Source organism: Miniopterus natalensis, chromosome 9, assembly GCF_054644295.1.
Source record: "Miniopterus natalensis isolate mMinNat1 chromosome 9, mMinNat1.hap1, whole genome shotgun sequence".
NCBI lineage: Eukaryota > Metazoa > Chordata > Mammalia > Chiroptera > Miniopteridae > Miniopterus > Miniopterus natalensis.
The window spans coordinates 9,642,062-9,669,874 of record NC_142089.1 but is presented as its reverse complement, the minus strand read 5'-3'; the positions used below and the strand labels follow the sequence as shown (position 1 = coordinate 9,669,874).

At 57.4% G+C, this 27,813-nt stretch overlaps 1 protein-coding gene across 1 annotated transcript; it reads right to left on the bottom strand.

Moving 5' to 3' along the window:
* Positions 1 to 272: 272 nt before the first annotated feature.
* Positions 273 to 27,127, bottom strand: WNT4 (Wnt family member 4). The gene is made up of 5 exons (XM_087820173.1): positions 27,047 to 27,127; positions 13,052 to 13,287; positions 4,198 to 4,329; positions 3,966 to 4,108; positions 273 to 3,260 (listed from the first exon to the last, which is right to left on the bottom strand). The coding sequence occupies exons 1-5, from the start codon at positions 27,121 to 27,123 to the stop codon at positions 2,793 to 2,795; spliced, it is 1,056 nt and encodes a 351-aa protein (XP_087676299.1). The 5' UTR covers positions 27,124 to 27,127; the 3' UTR covers positions 273 to 2,792.
* Between the last annotated feature and the right edge of the window lie 686 nt (positions 27,128 to 27,813).

Genomic DNA, 27,813 nt, shown 5'->3' with positions numbered 1-27,813 from the left:
TCTGAGGCCTTGGCTCAGGCCAGGGTTTAAATATTTGATCATGGCTCAGTGAAATGCAAATATGGCCTCTGTGTTAAAAGTGACTTCCACACAGCCTACCAGTGGGTCCTTACTCGTGGCCATCAAACCAGTTATTTATAAGGAAAGAGGGCAAACAGGATGCCCATATCTAGAGATTGCTACTATTTATTTGCTTTTCTCACATCCTTTCCCAAGTCTCTCTTCTCCCTCTTCTGCAAAAAAGTCACTACCACATTGCAAGATAAAGAAATAATCATTTTATCGTGCATCAGACTATTTCATGGGGATGTCACAATGGCAAGGAGCCTAGTATAAAAATTGGAGGATGGGATGGGGCAGCAGAGGGGCAGCAGCATCCAGAGCCGGGGCTCATCCAGCCCGAGACCTTGGAGGACATCACCTTTGCCTGTGGCAAGTTTAGTGAAGGTTTGGGGCAGGACTTGGACCCTCTGGCCAGCTTCCAGAGTGGGTGGGCTATGTCAGGCCTGTGCTGGTTCTTCCTCTTTGGGACAGTTTGGAGGAGGGCGTGTCCAAGGAAGCTCCATTTTCCTGTGGCTGAGGATCCCTTTGGCATTCGGGGTGCTGGTGATGGTGATGGTCAGGCTGGGCAGAGGCTCTTAGAACCTAGTCAGCTTCACCAAAGTACACCCTTCAGAGCCCCCGGAGGATCAGCTTTAAGGAGCCCCCTCGCAGGTGGAAAGGCAAAGCCCGTGAATGGGCACAGACCCTCTCCCTTCTTCCTGGGGCAGTGCCCAGCATTCAGCCTGGACCTACTTTTCCTCTGGCTCTGGGGATAGGACTTAGGGGTGGGGGAGAGTGGCTCAGCCCTATCTCTGGAGGAGGAGGGGTCCCTACTGTTTCTTTTGTCTGGGCCTGGCCTCTGCCAGTGAGGGATAGTATTTTCCCTGGCACTGAGCAGACAGCTGACCAGAGCCCGCCAGAGGAGCAGCGAGCCCAGCTGGGCAGCTGTGGGGACATAGTCAGCTCAGCTTTCATCCACATCAGAGCCTGCCTGCCCCAAGATTATCCCCACATGCGAATGTGGCTCCAGCATCTCGCTTGGTTTTGGCCTTCTTGGATGGACATTGAGCAGAGAGCTTGGCTGGAGGCCAAGAGTGTTGACCTCTTCTTGAGGGAGCCAACATCAGGAGGCACAAACCACAAGGCCTGGAGAGCTTCTACAGTCCAGAGCCTATATTCTGAATCTGGAACTTTGATTCAGATGTTGAACCCTGGAGCCAAGAGCTTGGGGTCTGAGAACCTCCAATGGGGATCCCAGAGCTCAAGACCTCAAACAAGGAGCCTAGATCCCTAATGTGGGGGAAGCCTGGAGACTGGGCTGGCAGCGACTTCCTTTGGTGGTTGGGAGCCTACCCTAGAAGCAGTTGGGTCAGGCTAGGTCTTGCTGTGTGCTTGTCTTGCTCTCAGAAGTTTGTATTGGACTTCTGATGGTTTGGCTGGATTGCAAGGCCAGGCCCGGGCTGCTGGTGCTGTCTTGGGGGGACTCGTCAGTACCAGTGGTACCCGGGGACAGTAGTGCCTTACATCTGTCCACCTTGTCCCTCAGAGCCTGCTCTGCCCTCAGGAACCATGTGGACTCTAGCTCAGCCTGTGGTCTATGCCACCAACTGCCTTGCGGCCCCTCTTCCTCCAACCACAGCCCCTTCCCCAAAGCTCAGACCCAAGAAGACCTGCAGTTTCTGGGCCTTTGGGTGCAGTACCCCAGGAGGAGCCTTGGCTGGATGGCTCTTGTGGCTCTCGCTCTGCATCTTGTTTGCTCTGGTACCGGCTGGGCACTGCCCTCTCTGCTGTAAAATGGGCATGAGCATCCCTGTCTTCTGATCATCCAGTGAGGTGGCCCAGTACAGGGCCTAGACGTAGTATTTGCTCAGTAAGTTTGGTTGAAGGAAATAATGGTTGGGAGAGGGCTTTTTTACAGGGCTCTTTGCTCTCTATGTGTGTGAGAGATTTCCATTCTCAGTTCCACGGAGGAGCAGCACTGTGAGGAGACTCACAGGGGGGTGCCACTGCAAAGGCCCTGCTGAGATCTCTGATCCAGGATGGCAGGCTATACTCCTGCCTGGAAGGGACCAAGGAGTGGGGGTTTTCCCTCTCTGAGGGGGTTTTCCAGGCAGGATAGGCTCTAGGGTGGCACTGTAGCCTTCTCTTGCCCTCATCTCACCTGCTCTTCCTTCCTGGAAGGTCCCACAGAAATTGAACCTCTAGCTGCTCATGGAGGGCTGAAATTAACCCTTTACGCTTGACCTGGTATCTGCCCATTCCCTTTCCAGGGGGCTTGAAAAGACAAGGCTACCAGGCTGAAGCTGCCAGGGGGCCATGTGTATGTGTGGGGGTGCAACTTCCAGCAAAATGGCACCGATTTCCCCCCGCCATAGGGCCACCTCTTTCCCTAAATGGCAGGGTCAGTAGGCACGTGTCTGTAACACTCCTGTTACCCACTTTAAGTCTACAAGTAGAAAAACGGATACAGATAACAACTGAGTGGTCAGCAGCAGCCACATGTGGACAGCTGGAAGCATGAGCAAGGTCCCTTTGGTCAGTGGCAGCCACAAAGGCCCAGGCTTCAGGGAGACCCCAGTTGGTGCCCTTGGGGTCGCCTGCCTGGTTTCAGTAATAAATAACATGAGGACCCAAAAACCAAACCAAAACAAAAAAATATAACCAGTATCTTTTGGGGTAGGTGGTGGGGGACTTTAAATTATCGGCCTTCCCGGGCCACTAGGTGGTTGCTGGCGTGGGCGGGGCGGCAGTCACCGGCACGTGTGCAGCTCCACCAGCCGCTGGCACTGCCGGCACTTGACGAAGCAGCACCAGTGGAATTTGCAGCTGCAGCGCTCGGCCAGCTCCACCTGTGCTGTGTGGAAGCCGCGGCCACAGCACAGCAGCTCACAGCCGTCGATGGCCTTGGACGTCTTGTTGCACGTGCGGCCCCTGGTGCCCAGCACACCGCTGCGCATGTCCTGCTCGCAGAAATCTGGGCTGGGCTCCAAGTACACCAGGTCCTCATCTGTGTGCGGCTTGAACTGTGCGTTGCGTGGCACCAGCGCCCTGGAGGAGCCCACACGGCGTGGCTCCACCTCGGTGGCACCATCGAACTTCTCTTTCAGTGCATGGCCCACTTGGCGGAAGGGTGGCACGGCTCGCCAGCACGTCTTGACCTCGCAGGAGCCTGATACCCCATGGCACTTACACTCCACCCGCATGTGTGTCAGGATGGCCTGCAGGGAACACAGAGGGGAGAGACCATCAGGAGATGTCAGGAGAGGCTGGGGAGGGGTGACTGGGCGGCAGACAGCGGGGGCATAGCTGGGGTGGAATGCCACAGGATCTGAGAAAGATGCACTGTCATGCTTCCTCTGTATTAAGCACCTACTGTATGCATGGTGGGCTGGTAAGCTGTGTTGGGGACAGTTGAAGAAGATACTGTCCCTGCCCCTGGGGCACTTATAGTGCCAGGGGAGAGACATTTTAAAGGGCAGTGTCATGAAACAGTGAGTGACAAGTGACATACATGATGGGGAAGAACACGGTTGCATTGAATCTGCACAGGAACCTTGATGAGTAGGCATCGGGAAGGCAGATGGTATCAGAGATAAGCACGTGACCTTTGCTGTGGCACAGGGTTCAAATCCTAGCTGTGCTACCTGTTGGGGTGTGTATGTGTGACAGAGGGATGGAGATGCACACCTATGTGCATTAACATGGGTGGGGCATGTGGGGGGATGTGTGTGCTGTGCAGGGGGGCCACTCGCATTGCTCTGTGATGCCTTCTCCCTGTCTGTTCCCCACCCTGCTGCTCCGGGAGGTGCCTGGTGCTGGTGGGAGCCTGTTTTCTGAGTGGCATGTGGGTGAGAGAGTGTTTTAGACACTTTCCCGAGCCCCATGCCCCAGTGGTGATGGGGGCAGAAGAAATGCCACATTACCTTCCTGCCAGCCTCATTGTTGTGGAGGTTCATGAGGGCCCGGCTGGATGAGGCCCCCTTGCTTCTCTCCCGCACATCCACAAATGACTGTGAGAAGGCCACGCCATAGGCAATGTTGTCCGAGCATCCTGACCACTGGAAGCCTGGGGCGCGGTGGGCAGAAGGGGCCACGGGTGAGTGACGGCCCATTCCCCTGCTCTCCCACTAATGCCTCCCCACCCCCGGTACTTACCCTGGGGGCTGACCCCGTGCACTGTCCGGTCACAGCCGCACTTTTCCAGCTCCCCACTGCTGCACGCCCGCGTCACCGCGAAGGCCACACCTGCTGAAGAGATGGCGTACACGAAGGCCGCCTCCCGAGTCCCTGTGGGAGGCAGAGGGAGGGCAGGGCTGGGTCCCAGTGCTCCTCCCTGCACCCTCCTTTTCAGAGGTGAGGGGTATATGGGACCTGAATGATGGAGGCCCATGAGAGATCTAACTCCCACAGGCCAGGAGTGCCACTGTCGGTGATTATTCTCACCATGCGGATGCCAAGGACACTTACGTGCTAGGCACTGCTCGATGTGACATGTGCCAAGCATTCATCCTCACAGCGCCCATGAGGTCAGTACTGTCATCATCCCATTTTACAGAGAGATCAGTCAACTTGTCCCTGGTCACACGGTACATGGTTGAGCAGGCAGACAGCGCCATTGCTTATAGCTTCTGTGGGGTTACTGTTCTTAAAACCCCTTCCAGAAGGCTAGTGATGTTCACGTCGTTTGCGAGAGAGAAGATAGGCTCAGAGAGGTGAATGAATGACTTGCCGAGGCTGCAGAGCTGTGAAGTAGCAGGCTGCACTGCCAGCCCTCCTGGCTTTCTCTAAAACCTGTGTTCTTTTTGTCCCTATTTCCTAGCCTCCCCCTGGGCTCTGAGGCGTCCCCCCTCAGGATCCTGCCTCAGCCCTCCTTCCTGCTCAGGCCAGGCTCATTGCTGAGATTGTTTTGCTTCTTTATCTCTTTAAGTGTAAATTGTAATCACAGTGGCTTCTACTGTTCACCTCCATCACTGCTGATGAGGGCATGCCCTCTGCCACCGGGAGCTTTATCTGTGCCCATTTCACAGATGGCGCAGCACAGGTTTGGGGAGGGGAAGTGATTTGGTCCCAGTCACCCAGCCAGGAAGTGATAGAACCAGGACTCAGACACAGGTCTGTCCGCCTCTGTGCTTGTTCTTTCCCTTCCGCCCAGGACTTCTCAGTGGTTCTATTTCGGTGTCTGCCCTCGCCCCCTGCCTGAATGGGTGTTTTTATCCTCTTAGGAACTGTGCCTCGGGGGGTGTAGCTTCTGTGGAGTCTCTTTCTGGGGGTGTGGGTGGTGGGAGGGAGTGTGTCTGTGTGTGTGTAGTACAAGTGTGGTGCGTGTGTGCATGGCTGGCCGGGAGTGTGACCAGACAGGCTCTGCTCCTCTCCTGGGCCCTGTGAGGGCCTCTGTGTGCCCGTGACTGTCCTTCTGTCTCTTGCTGGAGCGTCTGTGTCCGCAGGAGTGGAGGGGGCAGGTTTTGGCCCCGTGGTTGGCAATTACCTCTGCGACACCCAGGCCTGTGCTCTCGGCTGCCCTGGGGAGCAGTCGCCGTGGTCAGACGGAAACAATCACCTCCTCTGTGCCCGTGTCTAAGGACAGGCAGCAGAAAAAGCGGGGCTGGGGTGGGGGCAGCTCAGGCCCTGGTGGCTCGGGATGCCTTGCTTTTGGCTCGGCCCTTGAACTGGGGATACTGCCCAGCACCCACTCTCCACTGCCCACCCTCTGCCCTACCCTGGCCATTTTGGGCTGGCATCAGGGGCCTTGGCTGGGGCCACGGGGGCCTCGACAGCCTGAGATGGAATCCTCTCCAAGTTAATCGAGGTTAATAGCAGGATCATGTTGGTTGGTTTTGTGCTGTGGCCGCCCAAAGAGAGACGACTTTAGTTTCTGGTATTTCTGGTATTTCCAGGCCTGAACCAGCACAATTCTTTGCCCCAAAGACCAAGGGGGAAGGGAAAGCAGGAGATAGGGCCATGGGCCCCAGCTCTTGGCCCAGCGTGGTCCTTTCTCCCTTGCTTCTCCGGGCTCTCAGGCAGCCCCAGCCCACCCCAAGCCCTCGCCTCACCTCCTCCCTTGAGTGTTCGTGGCCCTGGGGTGCAGGGCGCCCTGTGAGGTTGCCCGGGGAGACCTCTGCCTCATTTCCCAATCAACACCCATCAGCCAGGACTCTGGGTCCCCCTTGCCCTAGCCTCGGAACAAGGACGCTCGGTTTTCTCAGCTTGGGAGTGTGCCTGAGGAAGAGATCCTGGGAGGAAGATGGTAAGTAGAGCTACAGCTTATAGACCCTTCTCTGTGCTGGGCCCCGTCTAAGTGCTTCACGGAATTTATATACTCCTAACACCCGCATGACTTTTTATTTTGTTAATCCTTACCTGAGGATATTTTTTCCATTAATTTTTAGAGAGAGTGGAAAGGAGAGAGGCAGGGAAGGGGGGAGAAAGAGAGATGTGAGATGTGAAAGAGACACATTGACTGGTTGCCCCCTGCTCGCACCCCGACTGAGGCTATGGATGGAACCTGCAACCCAGGCACGTGCCCTTGACCAGGAATCAAACCCGCCCTTCAGCCCTTGGGCCGACACTCCAACCACTGAGCCAAACTGGTCAGGGCTGAAGTGGAGACTTTTAACCCTCATTTTACAGTTGAGGAAACTGAGGCACTGAGTGGTGAAGCAAGTTGTCCAACAAGACCCAGCTGGGAAGTGGTGGAACCGAAATTGGGACTCAGGCTCCAGAGCTTCCAACCTTGATAATCCTGCTTCACAGCCGGAGCCACCCGGAATATACATCAGCCACTCTCTTCCCACCTCCCATGTGTGAAGCCAAGAAGGACTTCCTCAGGTCTACCCTAAATCTCACATGCTGTAGGACAAACCCAGGTCCTTCTGTGGGTTCTTTACTGGGGGGTGGTGAGCAGCTGGCCTTTGTGCTCAGCACAGGAGGCCCCAGAAGGCCTGGAGAATGTGGCCAAGCCACCATGCCCCTAAACCGAAGGCACTGGCCCCTGCAGCTTTTTCTAACTGCCTCTGGGTCCCAGCCCTTTGACTCTAGTGCTGCGGCCCCTCCTGGCTCCTTCCCTCTGCCTGGGTGCCAGACCTGGAGCCTTGCTTCCTAGTGGGGCACCTGGCAGCGACTGCTGAGAGAGAAAGGATTGCGGTGCGCCCGCGAGTGCAGCAGAAGGTAGTTCCCCAGCCACGTGGTAGATAACTGCTCCCTGGGCAGCGTGTGCCTGTTCCAGCCGCGGGAGAAAGACAGTCCTGGCTTTGTCCTTCTGGGACAGCAGAGCCTGCCCAGGGTAAAGCAGGATTCTAAGGTGCCAGCAGCCGCCCTGCAACCTTCTGCCTTTTCCATACAGCCATCTGCCCATCCCATACCCGGCTCCTTTCTTCCTGCCTTTTCTCCTTCCCAGGGCACCTCTTTGCCAACTCCACGGGTCTACATCCTGTGTGTCCTCTGGGTGCCACCTCAGTGCCATCTTTTCCAAGGTGCTAAGCAGCCTGGGGCTGGGAATTCAGAGTTGTCTTGTGGATCCAGCAATAGCTCCCCTTTCTGAGGGCGCCGGGGCCTTTGTGTGGGCTGCCTAAGGCTCACAACAACCTTAACCAGCTGGCTCCAGCTCTGCTCTATGGAGGAAAAAGCAAGGCTCAGTGGCTTGTCTGGGGTCCCTCCGCCAGCCTGTGGCCAAGACGTCACATGCGATGTCTCTCCCAGAAGTTAGAAGGAAAGACATTCTAGCAGGAAGGAGTGTTTGGAGAACCAGATGAGGCTGAGTTGGGCTGGAAAAGAAGCCATGGACATGGTGATGCCCTGGTACCAGGCTGGTGTCCTGGTGGAAATGCCATGCCCAGCGTACCTCACATATTTCCAAAGCAGATTCAGTGGGAGTCCTAGGGAGGCGGGCAGGACAGGCACTGGCCTCAGAAAGACATTATCCCCTTCTCTCCCCATCCCTGTCCCCAGCTTGTCTTTCCAGTTTCCTCTGCTCTCTCATCTGCAAAAGCTCACCTTTTCTTGAAATCAACCTGTCCCGAGTCCTGGTCCTATCACCTCCCGGAAGCCTCTCTGGATTTAAGAGATGATGTAGAACAGGGAAGAGGAAAGGCTTTGGAGCTGGACAAAGCCATGTTGAGACTCTTACTAGTCTTCCTCAGCCTCATTTCCCCAGTTCAAACATGGAGAAAGTCTGCTGCCTGGGAGGTCAGACCCAGCACTTCTCCTTCACTTCCCTCCCACTATCATGGATTTTCTCTCGTAGGCCTGTCTGTCCTTCGCAATCAGGATCGGGGTCACAGACCATTTTATCTTCTAAGTGTCTTGTGTGCTTGTCTGGCCAGGCTGTCCGTCCTGCATACTTCTCTAGCAGGAAGCACAAGGCTGGGCACAGAGTGGGCCCCGCACAGCAGCTTGGAGACAGGTGGGGTTGGGAAAGAGCAGGGACGCTCACCAGGCAGGCCTGAGATCGAGTCCTGGTGCTCCCACTTCCTAGATGTGTGACTTTAGCTTTCTTGTCATAGAATGGGGTTGATAACAGTACTGACCTCATCAGGTGGTTCTGGAAATCTAATGAGGTAAAGTAGGGAAAGTGCTTAGTTTAGTCCCTGGTACCTAGTAGGTGCTCAAGACATAGTAGTAGTTATAGTGAGATTCATTGTTGGGTGATTAATGCCACTTTATTCATTTGCTAACAAACCCTGGGGGGGCTTGTGCACTCTGGAGGCCAGTCGGTTGACCATGCCTTTGCCACTGGGCTAAAAGCTTCCTTAGGGCAGAGACTATTCCTGTTGCTGCCTCACCAAATGTTTATTGATCACCTGCTGTGAGCAACGCCATATGCTATACACTGGGGGGTGCAGAGGCGAATTCGCCCGCAAGGAACTCCCAGTGGCAGAATGTCTCTGGCGGTAACCAGCCCCCACTCCCCACCCCCCACCCCCCACCCCCCACCCATAAATGATCTGATGGCAGCAAAAGTTCTCGCCCGAGAGGTCGCCCAGAAGGAAGGCATGTTCTCTCCTTCATTAAGCCCAACGTGATGCCAATATTGACAAAGATGAGAACACAGGCTTTAGTGAGTCACTGCCCAGGACTGAAAAGCGTTAATTCTGAAATCCAGCCCCAGGTTACAGTCAGGTGTCCTGGATGATGTTAGACACATGCGGATGGGAAGATGGGCCTGGTTTTGCGTCTTTGCTACGGCCAGTGCACCACATCCCCTCCCACCCCTGGCAGCCAGAGCCTAAAGGGGCCTCAGTGCTCACTGAGCCCCTTTTCTCAGGACAGGAACTTGATTAAGGTCACAGAGTGAGATGCAGATGCAGGGGAGGCCTGGCGTTGTCTACAGGTGGAGGGAAGCAGAAGAGGAGTCTGCATGGTCTTATCTGCCCTCCAGGTCCTGCTCAGGCCAGTGACTCTGAGAACCGCCCCCCATCCTCACAGCCACCTCCAACCTTTGGACTCTGTGGTGTCCCCGCCCATCCTCAACCCCTTTTCATTCACTCAACAAGTATTTATCAGTTACCTGAGATGCGCAGGTGCTGCTCATCAGGTGCGGGCTGAGGCTCATGGAGGCCATCCCGCACCTGGCCTGCTAACACCTGCTAATGCTAACGCCTGCTCAGCCAAGAACTGCCACCTACCCGCCGCCATTCCTGGCTTCCCCAGACACCAATTTTACCAAATTTCTGGTAGATTTTCAGCCTAGAGCACACAGCATGGCCCTAACTTACACACTGTCCTCACAAGTCACCATTATTTCACCATCTGTCTTGCCTCAGTAGGACAGAAGCAGGGGGCCTCTGCTGCATGGGGTGGGGGTGGGGTTGGGGGTGGGGAAGTGCAGACTTGGAGGCTGGGAGGCTTCGGGCAGTAAGAGAGCCCAAGGGGGGGGGTCACTGTGGGTGCCAGTCAGCCCTCAGATGCCCTGTATCTTTGAATCCTGATGGGGGTCCCAAGGGGTTGGTTCTGGGATTGTCCCCACTTTACAGGGATCAGGACGGTGAGGCTCAGGGATGGAAGGACCTCACTCGAGATGTCACAGCCAAGAGTTGGCAGGTCCCGTCTGCTTGCTGAGCCCCTTCCTCAGCTGTGAAACAGGAACATTACTACACACTTGCAGAGGCAGTGTGAGCTGCTGCGGACAGCACACAGGAGGCCCTCAACAAACAGGGGTTCCTGGCTCTGGGGGCCATCTGTTAGCTTTGGCCTCTCCTGTGTCTGAGGTCATGACCCCAGCCAGGCAGATCATGAATGCGGTACTGGCCAAGCCCCCCAATTCCCAGAGCTGGGGGCTGTGAGGGAGGCCTGCCCAGGCCGGCTGCTGCTGCTACCGCAGCCAAAAACGACAGCAGCTGGTGATGACGGATGGCTCTTCTTGGGTCAGGGTCTACACTAAGTGCTGCCACACATTATGTCACTGAACCTTCGTGACAACCCTATGAGGTAAGTGCACCTGCCAGGCTCACCGACAGGTGAGGATGTCGGGCTCGGAGGAGTGAAGTCACTGCTCAAGGTCAGCGCTTGCCATGGGCTCCCTCCCGTTGCCTCATCGACCCCTGCACCTTCTGTGAGCAGCACTTTGGCCTCGGGGTGGACCAGTCCCTTCTCCCCTTGTTCAGTGGAGCCAAACGAAGACTTCTCCAAGAGGAATTTTACTCAGGAAGAAAACGAAAGATACAAAAATGAGGAGATGGCCGGAGGGAAGATAGACTCCTGAAGACACGACTGCAGGTGTGGTGGGCCTGGGGGGGAGGGCACCCTGCTTCAGCCCGGAGGGGACAGGATGCTTGACCGAGCCACTCTAATTAATCTGGAGCAAGTTCCAGCCAAGCTCAATAGGATTCTCAGTGTCTTCCCAAACTTACTGAGCCAGGGCTGGGTCCCTTCTTGAGTTCCCATCAGAAGCACAGGTGAGGAATGGGGTCCCTCACCGGCTTCAGGCCAGCACTGACCCATGCCTGCCTTTCTTGGCCCCTTCCAGTCCTTGCCCTGACTCACTTCCTGTCATTGGAAGACATCCATTGACTGTCTCCTGTATGCCAGGCTCTGCCATGTGCTGGGAAACAGGTAAATGCGACATCACCCTTACCTTGGAAGAGCTGGAGGCTTAGGGACTAGGGAGTGGGTGGGAGACAGGCATCACAGTTCAGTCTGGAAGGAGTAACGAAAGCTGTGTGAACATAAAAGTGTGTGTGTGTGTTTTGAGAGAGAGAAATTGATAAAGGCAAATGGGTTAAAATGTGAATAGTCGGTGAATCTAGGTAGAGTGTATATGGCAATTCCTTGTACTAGTTTTGCAACTTTTCTGTAAGTTTGAAATTATTTCAAAACAAAATATTACAAAAAAATCAGGGGGAAACCCCAGCATGAACGAAGAGCTTTAGGGCCAAGAGGGAAAAGCAACCACCTGCTTGCAGGAGCTGGGAAGACTGGAGGAGGGACCTGCTGAGTTGGTGGAGAACGGGGGGAGTGGGTGTTTGGGGTAGACAACACAGCATGTGCAGAGGCCTGGGGGTTTGAAAGGGCCTGGCACCTGACACCTGCTGACCTACCCACTAGTCCACCCAAAACACCAAACACCTACTGTGTAAGAGGAGCTCCCCATGCTCAGCGTCTGTTATTTGAGCCTAGTATCTGGGCCTCATCGAACAGGCAGCCCTGGCCCTCAGTAGTGGCACCATCGTCCCGGGAAATCCTCTGCTCCCAGGCCACTCCCTGGATCTCAGCTTCTTTTCCAAGCAGCAATGTTCAGCAATGCCAAGCATGACCGTGCCTTTTTGGCTTCTGCCAGCTCCCAGGAGAATGGCTTCCAAATTTCTATCACAGTTGGTTTCCAACAACATCCAAATGGTTTGCCACAAGCCCAGCAGCCCTAGCTGTCCAGGACCACAGGTGCCAAGACAAAGGTTGGCCCAGGCAACGCCTTCCTGCTGCCTGAGCAAGTCCTAGGGCCCCACCGACTGTTGGTGGCTCCGGAGTGTCAGTTTCATGCTCAGGAAGTAGAAGAGGCAGCTGGTTTCGAGCACTTCCTCGAGGGCAGAGGCTTGACCTGCTGACCTCTCAAGGAGCCTTCCAGCTAGCTGCATGGAACGTTCTCTATGCCCTGGCCCACCGTCCTTTGGCTTCATGCCTTCTCCTATTTCTGGTCTCAGCTGAGGGCTTACCTTCTTGGGAATGCTTTCTCTGAGCCCCAGCTCTGGCCAGAGGAGAGGTCCACCCTTTGCTCCCACTCCCATGTCCCCTCCATCACGGCATTTTCTCATCATGAATAAGAGCAACACCCTGGAGCTGGACTGCCTGGGCTCGAGTCCTGGCTCTGCCACTTTCTAGCAAGTTACTTAACCTCTATGTGCCTCAGTTTCTTCTTTTGTAACATGGGGGCCTATTTTGTAATAAAGGGCCAGGTGAGTTAAAATACTTTGAACAGCATCTGGTCCCTAGTTACTGCTATCAGTGTGCAAGCCCTACTGAGCTGTGGTGGTTGACTTGGCTGAGAGCCGAGGAGGGCAGGAGCTGGTGCTGTTTCAGGGCTGGGCTTGGTGAGGCTCTCAATATGTGTCGTCAAAGGAACATGTGACTGGGATGGGCGCCCTAGGAGAGGCTAAGTGCTAAGGTGAAACAGCCCATGTCTGCAGCCCAGCGCTGAATTCTGCTTCTGCTGCTGACCCTCCGAGGAGCCCCTGTCTGAGCCTCGATTTCTCCCTTTGTAACACCGGATGGTAGCTCCAGGGATGAAGGCACTGCACACTGTAGAGTGCTGCCCAGCACAAAGAACAGCAACCTCCTCTGATGGCCCCCCAGCCGGAGCTCCCCTGCCTGGATCAGCCCCTCTCACGTCCCCTCCACCTGCACCCTGTGCCCTCGCCGGCGCAGGGTGCTGTTTTTACTTGATAAATGACTGAACAGTCTGGCGACTAATGAGCATATCATTCCCCACCCAAGGAAGTGGCAGTCTCTTCCAGGGTCCCCTGGTGGAGGACCCACCCCCCGCACTGCTGGCCCCCAGCACCCCTGCGAGCCCCGCCCTCACCTTGCGTCACCACCTTGCCGAAGACAGGCAGGGAGTCGAGTGTGGAGCAGTTCCAGCGCCGGTTGCGGAACTGGTACTGGCACTCCTCGATGGCGAGCTGCGCGCCACGGCGCACCGAGTCCATCACCTCCAGGTTCCGCTTGCACATCTGCACCTGCCTCTGGATCAGGCCCTTGAGCTTCTCGCATGTCTCCTCCTCTGAGATGCTCCCCACCGAGGACAGCTTGGCCAGGTACCTGGGGAGAGGGTGGCAGGGGTGGAATGCCATGCAGAGCCCCGCCCCTCCTCTGTCCACTCCCAGACCAGGCCGTGCCCAGCCCAGGTCTCTGGGAGCCGACTTGTCCCAGCGTGGGTCCTGGCTGTCAGCTTCTGTCTGGATCCAGTGACAGGCTGTCTTGTCTAGCTCTTGGGGCTGGAGGGGGGAAGTGCTGTCTCCCATGAGAAGGCCTCTGCCTCAGTTGAAATGCCTTCTAGCTGGGAGTCACTATCTGCTCTGGTGTCTCTCTTTCCCACCCCCAGGCAGGGAACCTAGTGACCTAAGCCCACCTCCTGGCTGCAAAGCCAAGATCCTCACTGCCAGCCACATTCCAGGGCCACCAGATGGAGACCAGCATCAGTGCTGCAGCACTTGGGGGTGGGACAGTGAAGGCAGCGCAGGGCTGGGGGACGGGATGGTCAGCACACAAGCGGTGGCAGGCAAGGGAGTCTTCAAAAACCAAGCATGCCATGCTCTCCTCAGCCCCTTGGGTTTTTATAGCCTGAAGATGGGGTGACTATGCTGGCTCCACCTCAGGGTTCTGGCGAGGATCACAACCTCGATGAGATCATTTATTCAAGAAACTCTGGGACCAGGGACATGTGCGGAGAAGAGGCTTTAATGCTTCCATTTCAGTGGAGGACAAGAGAGAGCACTACTGTTCATTGAACACCTAGTATGTGCTGTGCAAGGTGACAGGCAGTTCATTCTGGGGCATCCTTACCCCAGATCTATGAGGTGATAATTATTATGCCCATTATATGGATGCTGGAATGAGGGCTACGAGGGTGATGTGCCCCAGGGGACACAGACAGCAAGTGCCAGAGCTGAGCCTCAAACTCCTTCAAACCCCAAGGGCCTTCCCCTTGCCTGTCTTCCTCCATGGTGGGTTGAGGGGCCCCGAAGGCTCTGCCTCATCTAATGACAGACACTTTGTGATCTTGACCAGAAGGCTTGACTTGTGCTGTAACTGCTGCCCCTCAATCTGTCCCTGGTCCAGGTGTTCCTGGCACATAGTAGGTGCTCAAGTGGCAACCTAATGATGGGAGGAGAGCTCTGGAAGGCCTCCTCTCCTTTCCCTGCCTCCCACATGCTCAGTGAGAGATGCATCTTCTCACCTCCCAGGCCAGGGCCACCTGGGGCTGCCTTCTGGGCTCTTGGGGGAGCAGCAGAGTACAGAGAACCATAGACTTAAGGAACACACCTGGAGAGGTGGTCTGGTCCAGACCCCTCATTTTACAGACGGGCACAGAGAGGGACAGGGGCCTTTCCACCACCTCCCAGGAGGAAACTTAGACCCTGGCTGTACCCTCAGCCTCAGCCTGTGAACAAGACAGTGAGTGTCCTGCTCCCAACTCTACAGTGAACCAGGACCTCTTCCCCCCAAGGGGCTTGGCCAGCAAACCCGATTGGGGGAGCTTTCTGGAGGGTGGGGGTGAAGATGCTATTGCATCCTGTAAGGGAAGCCACAAATTTTTTGTCCAAAAAAGACTTAAGGGGGGAAGGTGACTGTTTTGGGGACTCAGTTTCCTCATCTGTAATGTGGGGAAGATACCACTGGTTCTGGCTAAATCAAGAACTGTTGTCAGAGGCAAAAGGGATGTTGTATGTAAAAGATGGTCTGATGTGAGCCCAAGGCAACAACAGGGCAGGAACTCAACAACTGTTTGCTGAACGAAGGAGTGGACGATTGAATGGTGACCCAATAGAAAAGTACACAGAAAACCCTATTAAAATATAGGAAGTTTTTTATGATGTTGATAATAAAAATAGCAAACTTTTATGGAAATTAGTGAGGGGCTAAGTACTTTGCTTCCATTATTGCATTTAGCCTTTTCAGCAAGACAGCAAATTCTCATTTTATAGAGGAGGAAACTGGGGCACAAGACAGGTTAGCAATTTGCCTTGTAGGCAAAACCACACAGATAGTAAGAAGTGGAGCCAGGACTCGAACCTGGTTTTGCCTGATTTCCAAGCCATTAGAAGAGACATTGTGGCTCAAGGACTAGAACTGACACCAGTGGGCAGAAGCTGCAGGGAGCTGGGCTCGTTCAACCTAAGGATGACAGCCAAGGCGCAGTCGGCGGGCTGCCTGCTGTCGCTGAGCTCTCCATCCCTGGAGGTGTGCGAGCAGCAGCTGGATTCTATTTGTCAGGCATGTGGGTTGGACCAGAGTGATGGTTTTCAAACCTGGCTGTGCGTCGAAACATTTGTGGGTTCGTTGAAAGTGCAGGTGCCTGGGCCCTGCTCCAGGTGGGCATCTGGGCTTTTAACACGTTCCCAGGAGCAGCTGGGAAGCCAGGCTGGCACAGGCCTGCAGAGCACTTCAGGGGAAGCTCTGGGGTAACCACTGGGGATGTTTCCTTCTCCACCTGAGGGAGATCTGATACTGGGACCCACTTTGGTCCTCACTGCAGCCTCAGCCTCCTGGCTGGGGGGCCAGTCTGAGTTTGGCTTTATTTATCTAGAAGTGGAGATAATGGTTCCTGTCCCAGGGGGCTGTTGGGAGAAATTAATGTGATTTGATGTGGCTGCTGCATCTGGCTCTGAGCTGGGTACATTGTGGGTGCACTGTGATTGTAAGGATCTCTCCCTCCCCTGGCAGTACAGCCGAGTGGGAAGTGGTTGGTCTCGGGCTGGGGAAGGCCAACCTCCCCTTGCCTCCTGGGGCTCCCCTGTCCTCTCTACCAGGTCCTATCTAGTGGATGCACAGAGACTGATTGTGTCCTGGCAGAAGGCTGAGTCTCTCAGAGGGGCACAGGGTGGGAAGATGGCTGAGGGGCAAGGGGAAGGTACATCTGGAAGGCGAGGGAACCACTTGGCTCCTCAGTGTTGCCTGGGTGCTCCCCTGCCTCTTACAGATGAGGGAAGGGGTCCCCTATGGAGCTAGTCTACCTGGCACTCTTGGCCTGCAGGGGGCGCCAAGAGCTCAGCTACTGGCTGTGGGCCAGGTCGATGTTTGGGAGGCCACAGTTGAGGGGACAAGAAGCTGGGCCTCAAGTTGGATCCTTTCCTGCTCACACGCAGGGTTGGCCTCTTGGAGAAGGGTGGGGACCCCTATGTCCTCTGTGACATGGGGGCACAGAGCTGGCTTATCCCCATTTCAACCTATACGCACTCTGCGTCTAGCCAAGGGGCCAGGTCGAACTGTGCTGGGTCCTGGCATCTGGTGAAGGAAGGTGCTCAAGGGCAGGGTGAGCAGGATAGGGAGGCCTGCCTGAGCCACCAACCCACTGTGTGACCTTGGGCAAGTCCCCACCCCTCTCGGAGCTTGTCTCCTCGTGGGTACAATAACCCAGTGGGTCTGAGTGGCCATTCCCACTGTCATAGTGGGCAGCTCTCCTTATACAGACTCAGATGGGGGGGTTCCAAGCCTCAAAGGCCTCCTGGACCCATGCCAGGCTGATACATGGAGCTCCACTGAATGAGGAATGAGATGGACTGGAGGGGCCTCCTACCCCCTCTCCCTAGGCTCAGAGCTCAACAAGGAGAGATAGGCTGAAATAACAGTATTAGGGATTTAGGGGTGAGCTGCTAGGCTGCCACGGCCGTGACTCACTGGGACAGCTTCCAGGAAGAAGCTGAGAAACCTCTTCTGCTGAGGAGCATCTCTGCCCCCACAGCTGGCACCAGTGCCCACCACCCCCAGCCCCTGCCTTTATCTGGCCCAGCAGCTGTCCCCTTCTATGCCACAGAAGGCACAGCCCCACCCCCACCCCCACCCAGGCTCTCCCGAGTCTTGGGTCTTGCCTGGGCAGGACTGGGTGCCAGAGCTGGAAATGGGGTGGAGAGAGATAGGACCCTGGGCATCGCAGGCTATTCCTTGCCTTTCTTGCTTGTTCTGGTATCCTTAGGGTATCTGGCCTTGTTTTACAGATGAGCAAACTGAGGCCTGAACAGGTGAAGTGACTTGCCCAAAGTCACACAGCTAGTGAATGGCAAAGCTTGGGATGCAAATGCAGCTCTGCCTGGGGCCTCTCTTTCCCCTGTACCCTGCCTGTGGATCTGTCCTATTGACAGCTGCGGGGGCTGACGCCACCCTCAATGTCATGTCCAGCCCGGGGTCTCCTCAGTGCTTAGCATGGGGTGCAGCACATGAAAAGTGTCTAATAAAAACTTGCAGTGTGAACAGAGGGCTCCGTCCTGACTGGTCCCCTCTGCTCTCCTTCTGGCAGAGGTCTCTGGGCTGGTGAGAATGGTGTATGGGGCTGAGGGACAGCAATGGGGACAGCTTCTACTTCTCAGTCCACCGAGGGCTTGGAGACCCTTAGGGACTAGGCCCACCTAGTCCTGGGGACCTCAGGAGCCCCTTCTCTGCACCCTCAGGTGGCTCAACCTTTCCCCCAGAGACACGCATGCCACTTGCTGACCCTGGAGCTGGGCTGGGCTCCAATGTTGACTGCATAAGCCATTTCTGGGGGAGACAGAGAGCCTGGGCACGATCGGTGTCGGCTGCCGCTGGGCTGGGCCGGCCTGTGGAGGGCCTTGACCATCCCTGCTGCTTCTCCGGCCCTAGTTGCATTGCCCCAGTTTAGGCTTCTTCCTGCCACTGCTGAGTACATGCTTAGCAATTTGCCACCTGCTGCCCCGGCCACCCAGGACTCTAGCCACAGCCGTGCCATCGATCAGGTTACCCCACCAGCCCGGGCCGCCCCGGCTGCTGCTGCCAGCTAGCTCGTGCCCCATCTTCTCCAACAGGGGCTGCAGGTCCTTCAGGCTCCTCCCAGGAGGCCCTCCCCGCGCCCGGCCCGTGCCTGTAGCCTGCAAGGCTGGAGGGCCCTGGCCCTGCCAGGGAGATCAGATCCTCTCGGCCACCTGCTGTTTTCATTAGAAACTAAAATTAGCTGGGCTTGTCCCAAGCTTTTCCAGGTTTGCCTGCTTTTTAAAAAAAATATACAAATTCCTAGAGGAAAACCCGCACCTCTCGGACTCCTCCCCTGCTCTTCCTCTGCGCGTCCAGAGGACAGGAGACGGGAAATAGCTGGAGCGTTCTGGAGGCCAAGCAGATCAGTGTCGTGGGTCCTGGCCCTGTGGGTGTCCAGGTGGGGGCTGGGATGCTGGCCCAGGCCTCTCTGCCCCCTCCCTCTGGCCTCCCTGCCTGCTTGGGCCACATTTAGAGCCTCCTCAGGAGCGGTCCTGCCTGCGACACCAGGGAGGAGGAAGGCCAAGTGGAGGGAGGAGGAGTCCCAAGGAAACCGAGTGCCTGCTGAACAGTGAGCCACCTTGGGAGATGCTGGGCTAGGTGACAGCGAGGGAGACACAGGGGCCATCCAGAACTGTGTTCTCATGGGGGAAGGGGACTGCCTTGTTCCCCAAGATCCCTACCACACCCCCAATTGCTCAGAGCTTTGAATGTTTCTGTACCCTTCTTGGTCTTAGCATCCTGCTGTCCTCTCCCCCATGGTGCTCCTGTCCCCGACTCTCTTAGGGAGTAAGAGTTTTAGGTAGGCAGTGTGGCACATTGTGCCAGGGAGATGGACAGACTGGGTTAGAATCTCATCTCCATGATACTTGAGGCAAGTTAATGAGCGTGGCTGAACCTCAGTGTCTTCATCCACAGAATGGGGAGAATAGTTCTTATCGCAGGAGGCTTAAGTGAATTAACTGCTCACATAGTAGGCACTCTCCCCCTGTTGGCAACTTTATTATATTAGCATCATTATTAGGATGTCTACCATCATCGCAGTCATCATCACCGCCATCTCAAAGCCTCTTCAGAGCCCCTTGAGCTGGACCCCCTGCTGGACCTCAGACCAGCTCTGCTCGCTTGTCTTCTTTGCTCAGCTCTGTCAGCTTCTTAGGCCTGGGTTCCCAGCACTTTTTTCAGCTGAGCACGTTTAGGGGAAGACACACTCTCATCAGGAATAGTGGGTCACTTCAGCCTCGATCCCAACCGCAGACTTGACAGAATCTCCAGATGGAGTATGTAGAGTTAGGGAACATGTTTTCCTGGTGCTTCTGGCCCATCATCTGTATCCTTCAGGGACCGGGAGTATGAGAGACGGGGGTGGGGTGGGGTGCTGTTAGGAGATCAGGAGCTGGGGACACTGGGGTGAGGAGGGCAGGTCAGCAGGTGTCCAGGACAAGCTCAGGTGTGCTCGGGGCACTTGGAAACCATTTGTGGGACTAGATGACTGGAAGAGAGGCACCTTACTTCCCCTGTCACTTGTGCTCTTCAAACAGTCACACGCTTTAATGTATCCTTACTGCACCCATTCAGTGCTGGCCAGGAGGGTATTATCCCCTCCGCTTTACGGATGAGAAATCTGAGGCTCAGAGACATGTGTTCAAGGCCATGCAGCCAGTCAGGGGTGGTCCGGGTTTGAAAAGAGGTCATTCTGGCTCCTAAGCCTGGGCCGGCTGATCAGGCTCCAAAGATGGCCCAGGGTACAGAAAGCATGAAGGCTTGGCATCAATGGACAGGACCGGAGGACGTGGCTTCATTCTCCCACTGCTGAGTCTTTCTGGAGCCCCATGTCTTTCCTGCGCTACAGTGAAGGTGCCTGGCTGCTTGTAGGAGTGAGGGGCACTGGGCAGGAAGATGCCTCTGTGGTTACATGGCTGCCTGGACAGTGTCTGGGCCTGTGGTCTCCGCAGCTTTCAGGGCCACGAAAGAAGTTGGTGCCACTGGCCTGAAACCCCTGGAGGGGCAGCCAGTGAGGAGGGGCCAGCCTTGGCGATACTCCTAGTGGTCATGGGGCAGTGGGTGCTGCCCAGTTTTAGCATAACTCTGGAGTTCTCAGTGCCCAGGCCCAGTTCTCTTTGCTCCAAGTGCATTTTCTCAGTTGGGGGGAGGGGAGACGTGGCCTCCTCAGGAGCCCAAGTCCCCACTCCTGCACCTTAGGGCACTAGTCCCCTCTTCCTGTCTCCTGGGATCCCTAGCTCTCTTTACTCCCGGGCCTCAGAAGATTCAGCACCCCTATTTTCTGTCTCTTGGCTTCCCAGTTTCCATTACTTCCATTGCCCTGGTGTCCCAGCTCCCCACATTTCATTCCTGAGGGCCCCCACTTCCTGTTTGGGAGCTGACTCCCCCCATTTCCCATCTCACAGTATTTGTTCCCAGGGGAGCTGGTGGCTGACTCAGGGCTAGGAAGTGGCCACTCAGGCCGGAGCCTGGATGGCCCTGCACTGTGCCAGAGGGCAAGAACCTTCCTTCTCTCCCGGGGGCAGGTGCGTTTGTGGGGGTGAGTGGCTGTCAAACTTAGGGCACTTTCTGACCTTGCCATGCCCCCTAACTTGCCAGCAGAGAGCTTCTCCCCTGCAAAGACCTACCCGCCCCTTGTCCCGAGGGCCTTTCTTGCCCTTGTAGCACTGGGCCACTGAAAGCTGAACTGCGCTCCCTAGTTCCACTGAAGGAGCCCTGAGGGTGGGGAGCGAGGAGAATGGGGGAGACCCTAGCTGAGCTGTCCAGCCCTGCTTCCTGGAGTGACTCTTGCTCTGGTGGCCCAGGTTTCTAGTGAGTTCTCTGGCCTTGGTGGGTCCCTTCTAAAGGCCTCGCCCCAACAGGGCAGATGGGAAAACCTCGGTTCCTTCCTTGCTCCAGTAGTTCACTGCCTCCAGCAGAGAGTATGGCCAGGGGTGTGGGGCTGCAGATCTGCTTTCATTTGCTGCAGAGAAAGTCCTGGGAAGTCAGGAGACTTGGGATGGAGTTCCAGCTCTGCCACTAATGTGCTATGTGTCTCCAAGTGCCTAGCACAGAGCCTGATGGAGCAGCTCTTGACAAATAAGTGTTTGCCATGACTGAATGGGGCCCAGCAGGCCCTCCCCTGCTTGGAGGCTCTGTCCTGGGAGGGGTGAGCTGATCATCTCTGAGCCCCTCTCACTCTGATGGCTGGGATTCTGCCCTCTGCCTGGGTGCCAGCATAGCTGGGCATCCCTGACTCAGGAGGAATACCCGGTGGTGCCCAGCTCTCAGGGAAGAGCTCCTGGGACCTGGTCCTGTGTGATAGGGCTTGTGTGTGAGCAGAGTGAGAAAGAGGGTCTGAAAGGACCATTTAGTCACAGCAGTAAAGAGGCCCCTCTAGTCTCATCAGCAATTTCCTGCTGCTTCTAATGGGCCTCTCCAAAGCTCCCTCCTGAGCTGTGAGCTGTCAGGAGGTTCTCTCCCTCCCGGGACACATCACTCCCTCTTTCCACCCACCTCCCTCCCCCTCTCTCCTCAGACCAGGTCCCCTCCACTGCGGGGGTTCTGACTTGGCCAGGGAACTCTTAGAGACTGGTTTCAAGTTTGCCAGGAGACGTGGGAGGTGGAGAGGGGTTTGGATGGGGAAGGGGAGCTGGTGGGGTCACGGCAGGGAGCGAGCCATCTCCTGGGTTTGGCTGAATCACAGAAGAAGCAGTTCAGGGCTCAGAGATAAAACCTGGCAACTCCTGTGGAAATCTGGACAGCAACCGTGGGGTCGCAGCTCGGCCTTCCAGCTGAGTTTGCCGAGCTAACCCGTGGAGGCTCTTGCAAGCTTGTTTGGAGGGGGGGTGACCAGAGGGGCCAATGATGTGCAGCTGTCGCCCCCATTAGTGGTTCCCTGGCCAACTCTGTGCCAGGTTGGCTCAGGCCAAGCCTTTCTTCCCAGAGGGGGGAACAAGGAGAAGAGGCTTGGTGCAAATGCTCAGCTTTCCAAACGCACCCACAGGGCCTGAGTTGGGCGAGTTTCAACAGGTTTGGGGAGCACTGTCTTGTCAGATGCTTGCTGAGTTGCTCAATTGCTAATCCCGGGGTGAGGGAAGAAAGTCAAGCCACAGCAGACAGCTGGGTCGTGACTGCCGCCTGAGCAAACCCCTCGGGCAGAGCCTGGTCCTGGGGCCCTGCAGTGAAGGGTGAGGGAGAGACAGCACTTAACCGGGCCCTGAGGGGTGTGCCCTCGGTGGGGAGCTGAGGCCAGATCTGCTGGGTGACAGCCACACTCCCTGACACCCACTTTGGCGCATCTTAGCATCACCCGAGACTCAGGGACGTAGAGTGGAACCTCCCTCCTACTCGAGGTCTCTGAAGAGAGGGCACCATTTGACCACAACTTAAAGCCCTCTGGAGGGAACAAGCCCTTCCTTCCTTTATCCATCAAATACTGACTGAGTACCGACTGCGTGTCAGACGCGTGTCAGGCACTCCAAGGGTGCGAGAGGTGTTCATGCCACAGCCTCGGCCCCTTCCGTTGATAACCACGCAGAAGCGGCAGCCATGCTGCTGGGCGACAGGTGTATATAATGCAGAATAGTTCTCCTGGGACTAAAACCCAGGAGACCTGGACATGAGAGAGAGAGTCAGGTTCAAGTCCTGCTTCTGATTTTCAGAATATCCTTGGGGAAGTCATTGCACCTCTGGGCCACTGAAGTGGGACTGGAAAGAATACAGTCTCCTTCCTCTGAACAAGGGAGGGGAAGAGGTTATGTGGTTCCAACAGAATGATGGGTGCGAAAGGGCTTTGCAAACTGCTGCTTCTCAACCAGGCTGATTTTGCCCCACTGGGGATGTCTGGCAATGTCTGGAGACATTTTTTTATTGGCATCTAATGGGTAGAGGGCAGGGATGCTGCTAAATATCCCACAATGCACAGGACAGGCCCCAAATACTAATGGGCGCTCTGAGAAATCCTGGTGTCAACTGTAAAGGGCTGTGTGTGTGTTAGTGATTGTGAGTCAATGCCCAGAGCCATTAGAGGATCTCCAAGGGGATGGGTTTTTACTATTTAGAAGGGAGAGAGGTATTCTTTTCAGACAGGGACTAGGGGACACTTCCTGGGGAAGACAGGCCACACCTTTACCTGTGGGGCTGGCACTGACACCTGGGCTGGCTTTGCATGCACACCTGGCCCAGCGAATTGTCCCCAGAGTGCCAGGCCTCATTCTGCCCATGGCCAAGGGAGTCACATAGCAGGCTGGGCGAGCAGATGCATGGGAGCTCGGCTGGGAGAGGTGCACCTGTGGGAAGCCAGATCTGGTGAGGGATATGGTGTCTCCCCCAGTGGCACCAAAGGGCTGTCCCAGCAACAACTCCTCAGGCCAGCAGGATTGCCTGGGGGCCAGGCTGGGCCTCCCTCACTCTGTGAGGCTCTTGCAGGGGTCCTGCTTGAAGAACAGGCAGGTGGCAGCTTAAACCCCCACCTATCTGGCCTGTGTAAGACCACAGGACCTGGACAGAAAAGTCTGGGGGAAATGGGGCTTGGGAGAAACCTGGAGGCCTGTTCTCTCCACCACCCCTGTAAACAGGGACACTGTCCCATCTCACTGATGGCAGCCTCAGCTTCCAGCAGCAGCCGTGCCATCTCCTTTGGTGTGCCTGGCACTGTGCTCAGATGCTACATGTGTGGCCTCCCTCCTGCCTCACAGGCCCCCAAGGGTGGGTGCCATCTTGCAGATGAGGAACCTAAGGCTCAGAAAATTTGAGTAACCTGTCCAAGGTCACTTAGCGGGTCAGTGGCAGAACTTGGATGGAACTGTGGGCTCTCTGTCATCTTGGAGACCCAGTTCTTAGCCACTCTTTCGGACTGTCTTTGAGTGCAGCATGGACTTCCCTGCCCTTGCCAGCTGGTCTCTGCTGGGACCTCAGCTCAGTGCACCACTGCCTTCCTTCGGGAAATCCACAATAATGAAACCTTAGCTCATCTATTCTCTAACTCTTCACAGTACTTCCATTTGGGGTTCATTCCTCTGCTGAGGACTACAGCCCCAAGGATGGAATAGGCCCACCCAAGGCCACCCAACATGTGGGACAGTGCTGGGAATGGAACCCCAGTCTCCCAGCTCCCAGCACAGCCCCATTGCCTGGGGGAACATTTAGAGACATTTCTGAGCCCAAGTCTGTGGCAGAGTCTAGGCCATCCACCGATGGACTGTTTTTATCCATCCATCCATCCATCCATCCATCCATCCATCCATCCATCCCTCCCTCCCTCCCTCCCTCCCTCTCTCCCTCCCTCCTTCCCTCCCTCCTTCAGTGGTGGGAGCTGCCACAAGCTGTCAACTCTCTCCGGGTGCCAGACACAAGTCTAATCAACAGCTTCCAGCTTCTCTGGGCTTGCCCAGGCCTCAGGCCGCGGAGCCCTCCCAGCTCCAGGCTTCCTCCTGTCCAACAGCTGCACACAGCGGGACACCTGGCCTCCCTGCCAGGCCACCCGCCCTTCTGAGACAACAGACAACACTGGCTCTTGCACCAGGCCAGCCAGCCGCCCCTGGACTTCAGGTACTAGAAGGGGAGAGGACAGCCAGGCCTTGCCCCTCTGAGAGTGCTGCCAGCCACCCTCTTGGGGCCAGACCTCCAGCGTGGCTCACACTCGAAAAGACACAGTGCCAGCCACCATGCCTGAAGCTTTTCCTTCTAGAAGCAGCTTTTGGATCAGATCCTTCTGCCATTTACTAGCTAGGTGACTCTGGGCAATTACCTCTGTGATCCCCGATCTTCTCATCTGGGGAATGGGACTCAGATGTCAGGGTTTGGAGAGTACCGTGGAAGCTACTGTAATTATTATTCTTACTGTCACGATTCTAACCTCCAGGCCAAGTCCCCCATACTGTGACTGCTCCAGCTCACATTTAACCCCTTCCTCTGCCAGCAACAACACATACACTGCCCACCCATTCGTGGTTTTGCCTTCATCTTGTCTTTCTTTCTAGACCCCAAGCTCCTTGAAGCCCAGGCTGTGACATGGGTTTCCTCCAGAGCTGACTCAGTCCCTGGCCTGGGGATGGAGGGTGATAATTCATGGCAAATGACCCAGTCTTGGATGTGCCCAGAGATCTCTTCTCTATCACAGCCTCTCTGGTTGGGTTAGGGTCCTGGGGAGTCCCTGTTTCTTCTGCCTTGGGCTGAGCAGAAACCCTTGGCTGGAAGCCCAAAGCCCAAGGTGGAGCAGGAGTGAGCGGGGTCATCCAGAGACTGCTCCGTGGCAACCTGAACCATCGCTGTCCTTCGCAGAGAACAGGTTTGCCAACCTTGCTTCTCCCTCTAGGCCGCCCTCCTCACCCCCCCTCCATGGCGCGAGTATGAGAACCGAGCTGTTGGAATTCCCCATGGCTGGGGCTGGGATTTTGGGCTTGAATGTGACACCACCTGGGCCACACTGGCTCAACTTTGGGACAGCTCCAGAGAAGGGGGTATGTCACTGCCTGGGAGTCAAAGCACCTGGGCTCAGTTCTTAGCTCTGAGTTTGGGCAAGTAGCTTCCTTCCCCTCCTGGGCCTCAGTTTCCTTATCTGTATTGAGCCCAAACACCAGATGCTCTTGAAGGACTTTGCACTGTGGGTGCCACTCTCTGCCCCGAAGGCCTGGGTCAGACCCTGGAATTGCCATTTCCCTCTGCCCCTTCGGGGCCCTTCGCTGGGCTGTCAGACCCAGTCCTCACTCTTCCTGATGGTCCCGCTCACTGTGGAGACCCAGCTCTGAACCGATGCTTTCAAGAGTCAGCTCCAGGGACCCCAGACTCCCCCAAGTCCAAATAGGCTCCCCTCCTCAGCTCTGTGATTCATACCCACTCAGGGGGCTGGTCCGCAGGGTGGGGGCAGTGGGAGGACGTGGTGATGCCCTGGTTTCTGTACACTGTGCCACTGCCCCTGAAGTGTTAATCAAATTAAGGCTCCAAGAAAAACAAAAGCTCTGCAGCCACTTCAGGCGGCCTCAGAGTCCTCGCTCCCAACAGCTGGGAGAATTCCACATCACCTCCGTCCCCCAAGCCCTGGGCGGCTCGGACCCCAGCGAACACTATCCTTCCAGCCCGCGGGGCTCCGACCGGCCGTAATGACCTCATAGCAACAGCCATTGGACACTCGGGGCGATTTCATGGGAGATATTTGTTCTTTGGTCTTGATGCAGAGAGAATTTTTCCTCTCCCGCTGTCTCCATGGAAACCCCAGCTACACTGTTGGCTAACCCCCTTCCCACCTCATGCTTTTCAGATCAATATTGGAGCTTGGCTCCCCACTGGCTGCCCACAGAGGATGGGGCAGCGCCCGGGCCGGGGGCAAGCCTGGAGCCTGGGCAGTAGTCGCCGAGGGGGGATGGCGAAGGAGCCCTGGGTCCTCTGGCTTCCCCGTGGGCTCTCACCCAAGCTCATCCCTTCAGAGACCCCCACACCTCCCAGTCAACCTTCTGTCCCTTCAGGCCCTCCTCAGAGAGAAACAGGCAGACAGGTTACCAGCAGCCACCACCCCTCCCTCCTTAGGCGAGAAACCAAGAGGCGGGGGGCTGTTGTCCTCTTTAAGGGCCCCACGGAGTTTCCTCCCGCCCCAGGGAGAACCCGGGCCCGCCAGCGCCAGCCACGGCTCCCGGAGGCCCCGCGTCCCGGTCCCTTCTCTCCTGCGCGCCCTGGCTCCCGCCCCCCGCAGGGACAGGTCCCTGCACGCCTCCCGCCCGGCCCGCAGCGCGCGCGGAGCTCGATCCCGGACGTCGCCGGGTGAACCTGCGGCTGCGACGCGGGTCCGTCCCCGACGGGGGCTGCCTCGGCGACCTGTCAGCCCGGCCCGGGCTGCGCCCCGCGCCCGACACCCCGCCCCTGGTCCGCCCCGCGCTCGCGCCCCTCGCGCTCTCCGGCGCCCCAGGCCGCCTGTGGGTGCGGACGCCGCCGCCACCCCTGTCGCCTCCGGGCTGCGAGCCTGACGGGGCAGAAGGGGCGCCCAGAGGGAGGCCCGGGCAGCGGGGAGCGCGGGCGAGCCTCGCGTCCCGCGACCGAGACACCTGCCGGGCGCCCCCGCGGCCGCCGCCCCGCCCCGCCCGGCCCCCGCCCGGCCCCGCCGGGTCCCTGCCCGACTTACAGCCAGTTGCTCGCGGCGGCCGAGAAGACGGCGAAGACCAGGAGGCGCAGCGAACGCAGGCAGGAGCGGGGACTCATGGTGCCGCCGCGGGCGCCCGGCCCTGGGCAGCGCCTGCGGCCGCGGGGGGCCTCCCGTCGGGGCGGCAGGTGGGCACCCCGCGGGCGGGCTGGGGTGCAGCGCCGGGCACGGGCCGGGGCGCGCGCGGCGGGGCTCTGCCTCCGTGCCTGCCGGCAGCCCTGCCCGCTGCTGCGCCCGCTGCCCGGCGCGGACCAGACTGTCAGCGCCGCCCCAGAGCCGGGATGCGGCGGCGGCGGCGGCGGCGGAGGCGGGCGGGCGGCGGGGGGGCGGGCCGGGGGCGGGCCGAGGATGGGGTTACCTGGGCGGGCCCAGCGGCCCGGGACACCCCCCGGGGGCGGGCCGGAGCGGCGGCGGTAGCGGCCGCCCTGGCCCGCGGGACTGGGCTTCTCCGGGGGCCTTCCCGGCGCGGCGCCCGGGAGGACTTGGGGCCCGAGCCCGCTGCAGACACGCCCGGCTGCGCGCCGCCTTGCCCGGCCGGGCTAGAGGCGCGGCGACCCAGCTGCCGCGTCCCCGCCCGGGCCTTGGGGACAGGCGGGCACAGCTCCCCCAGCCCGTCGCTGCGGGCACTGCAGGGCCGCCCTCGCCGCCCCGCCTCGCCCCCGCCGGCGCCTCCCAGCCGGACCCCGGACCGACCGTAGCGGACCGACCCGAGCGCGTCTGCCGCGGGCGCGCACCCGGCCGCTGGCGCT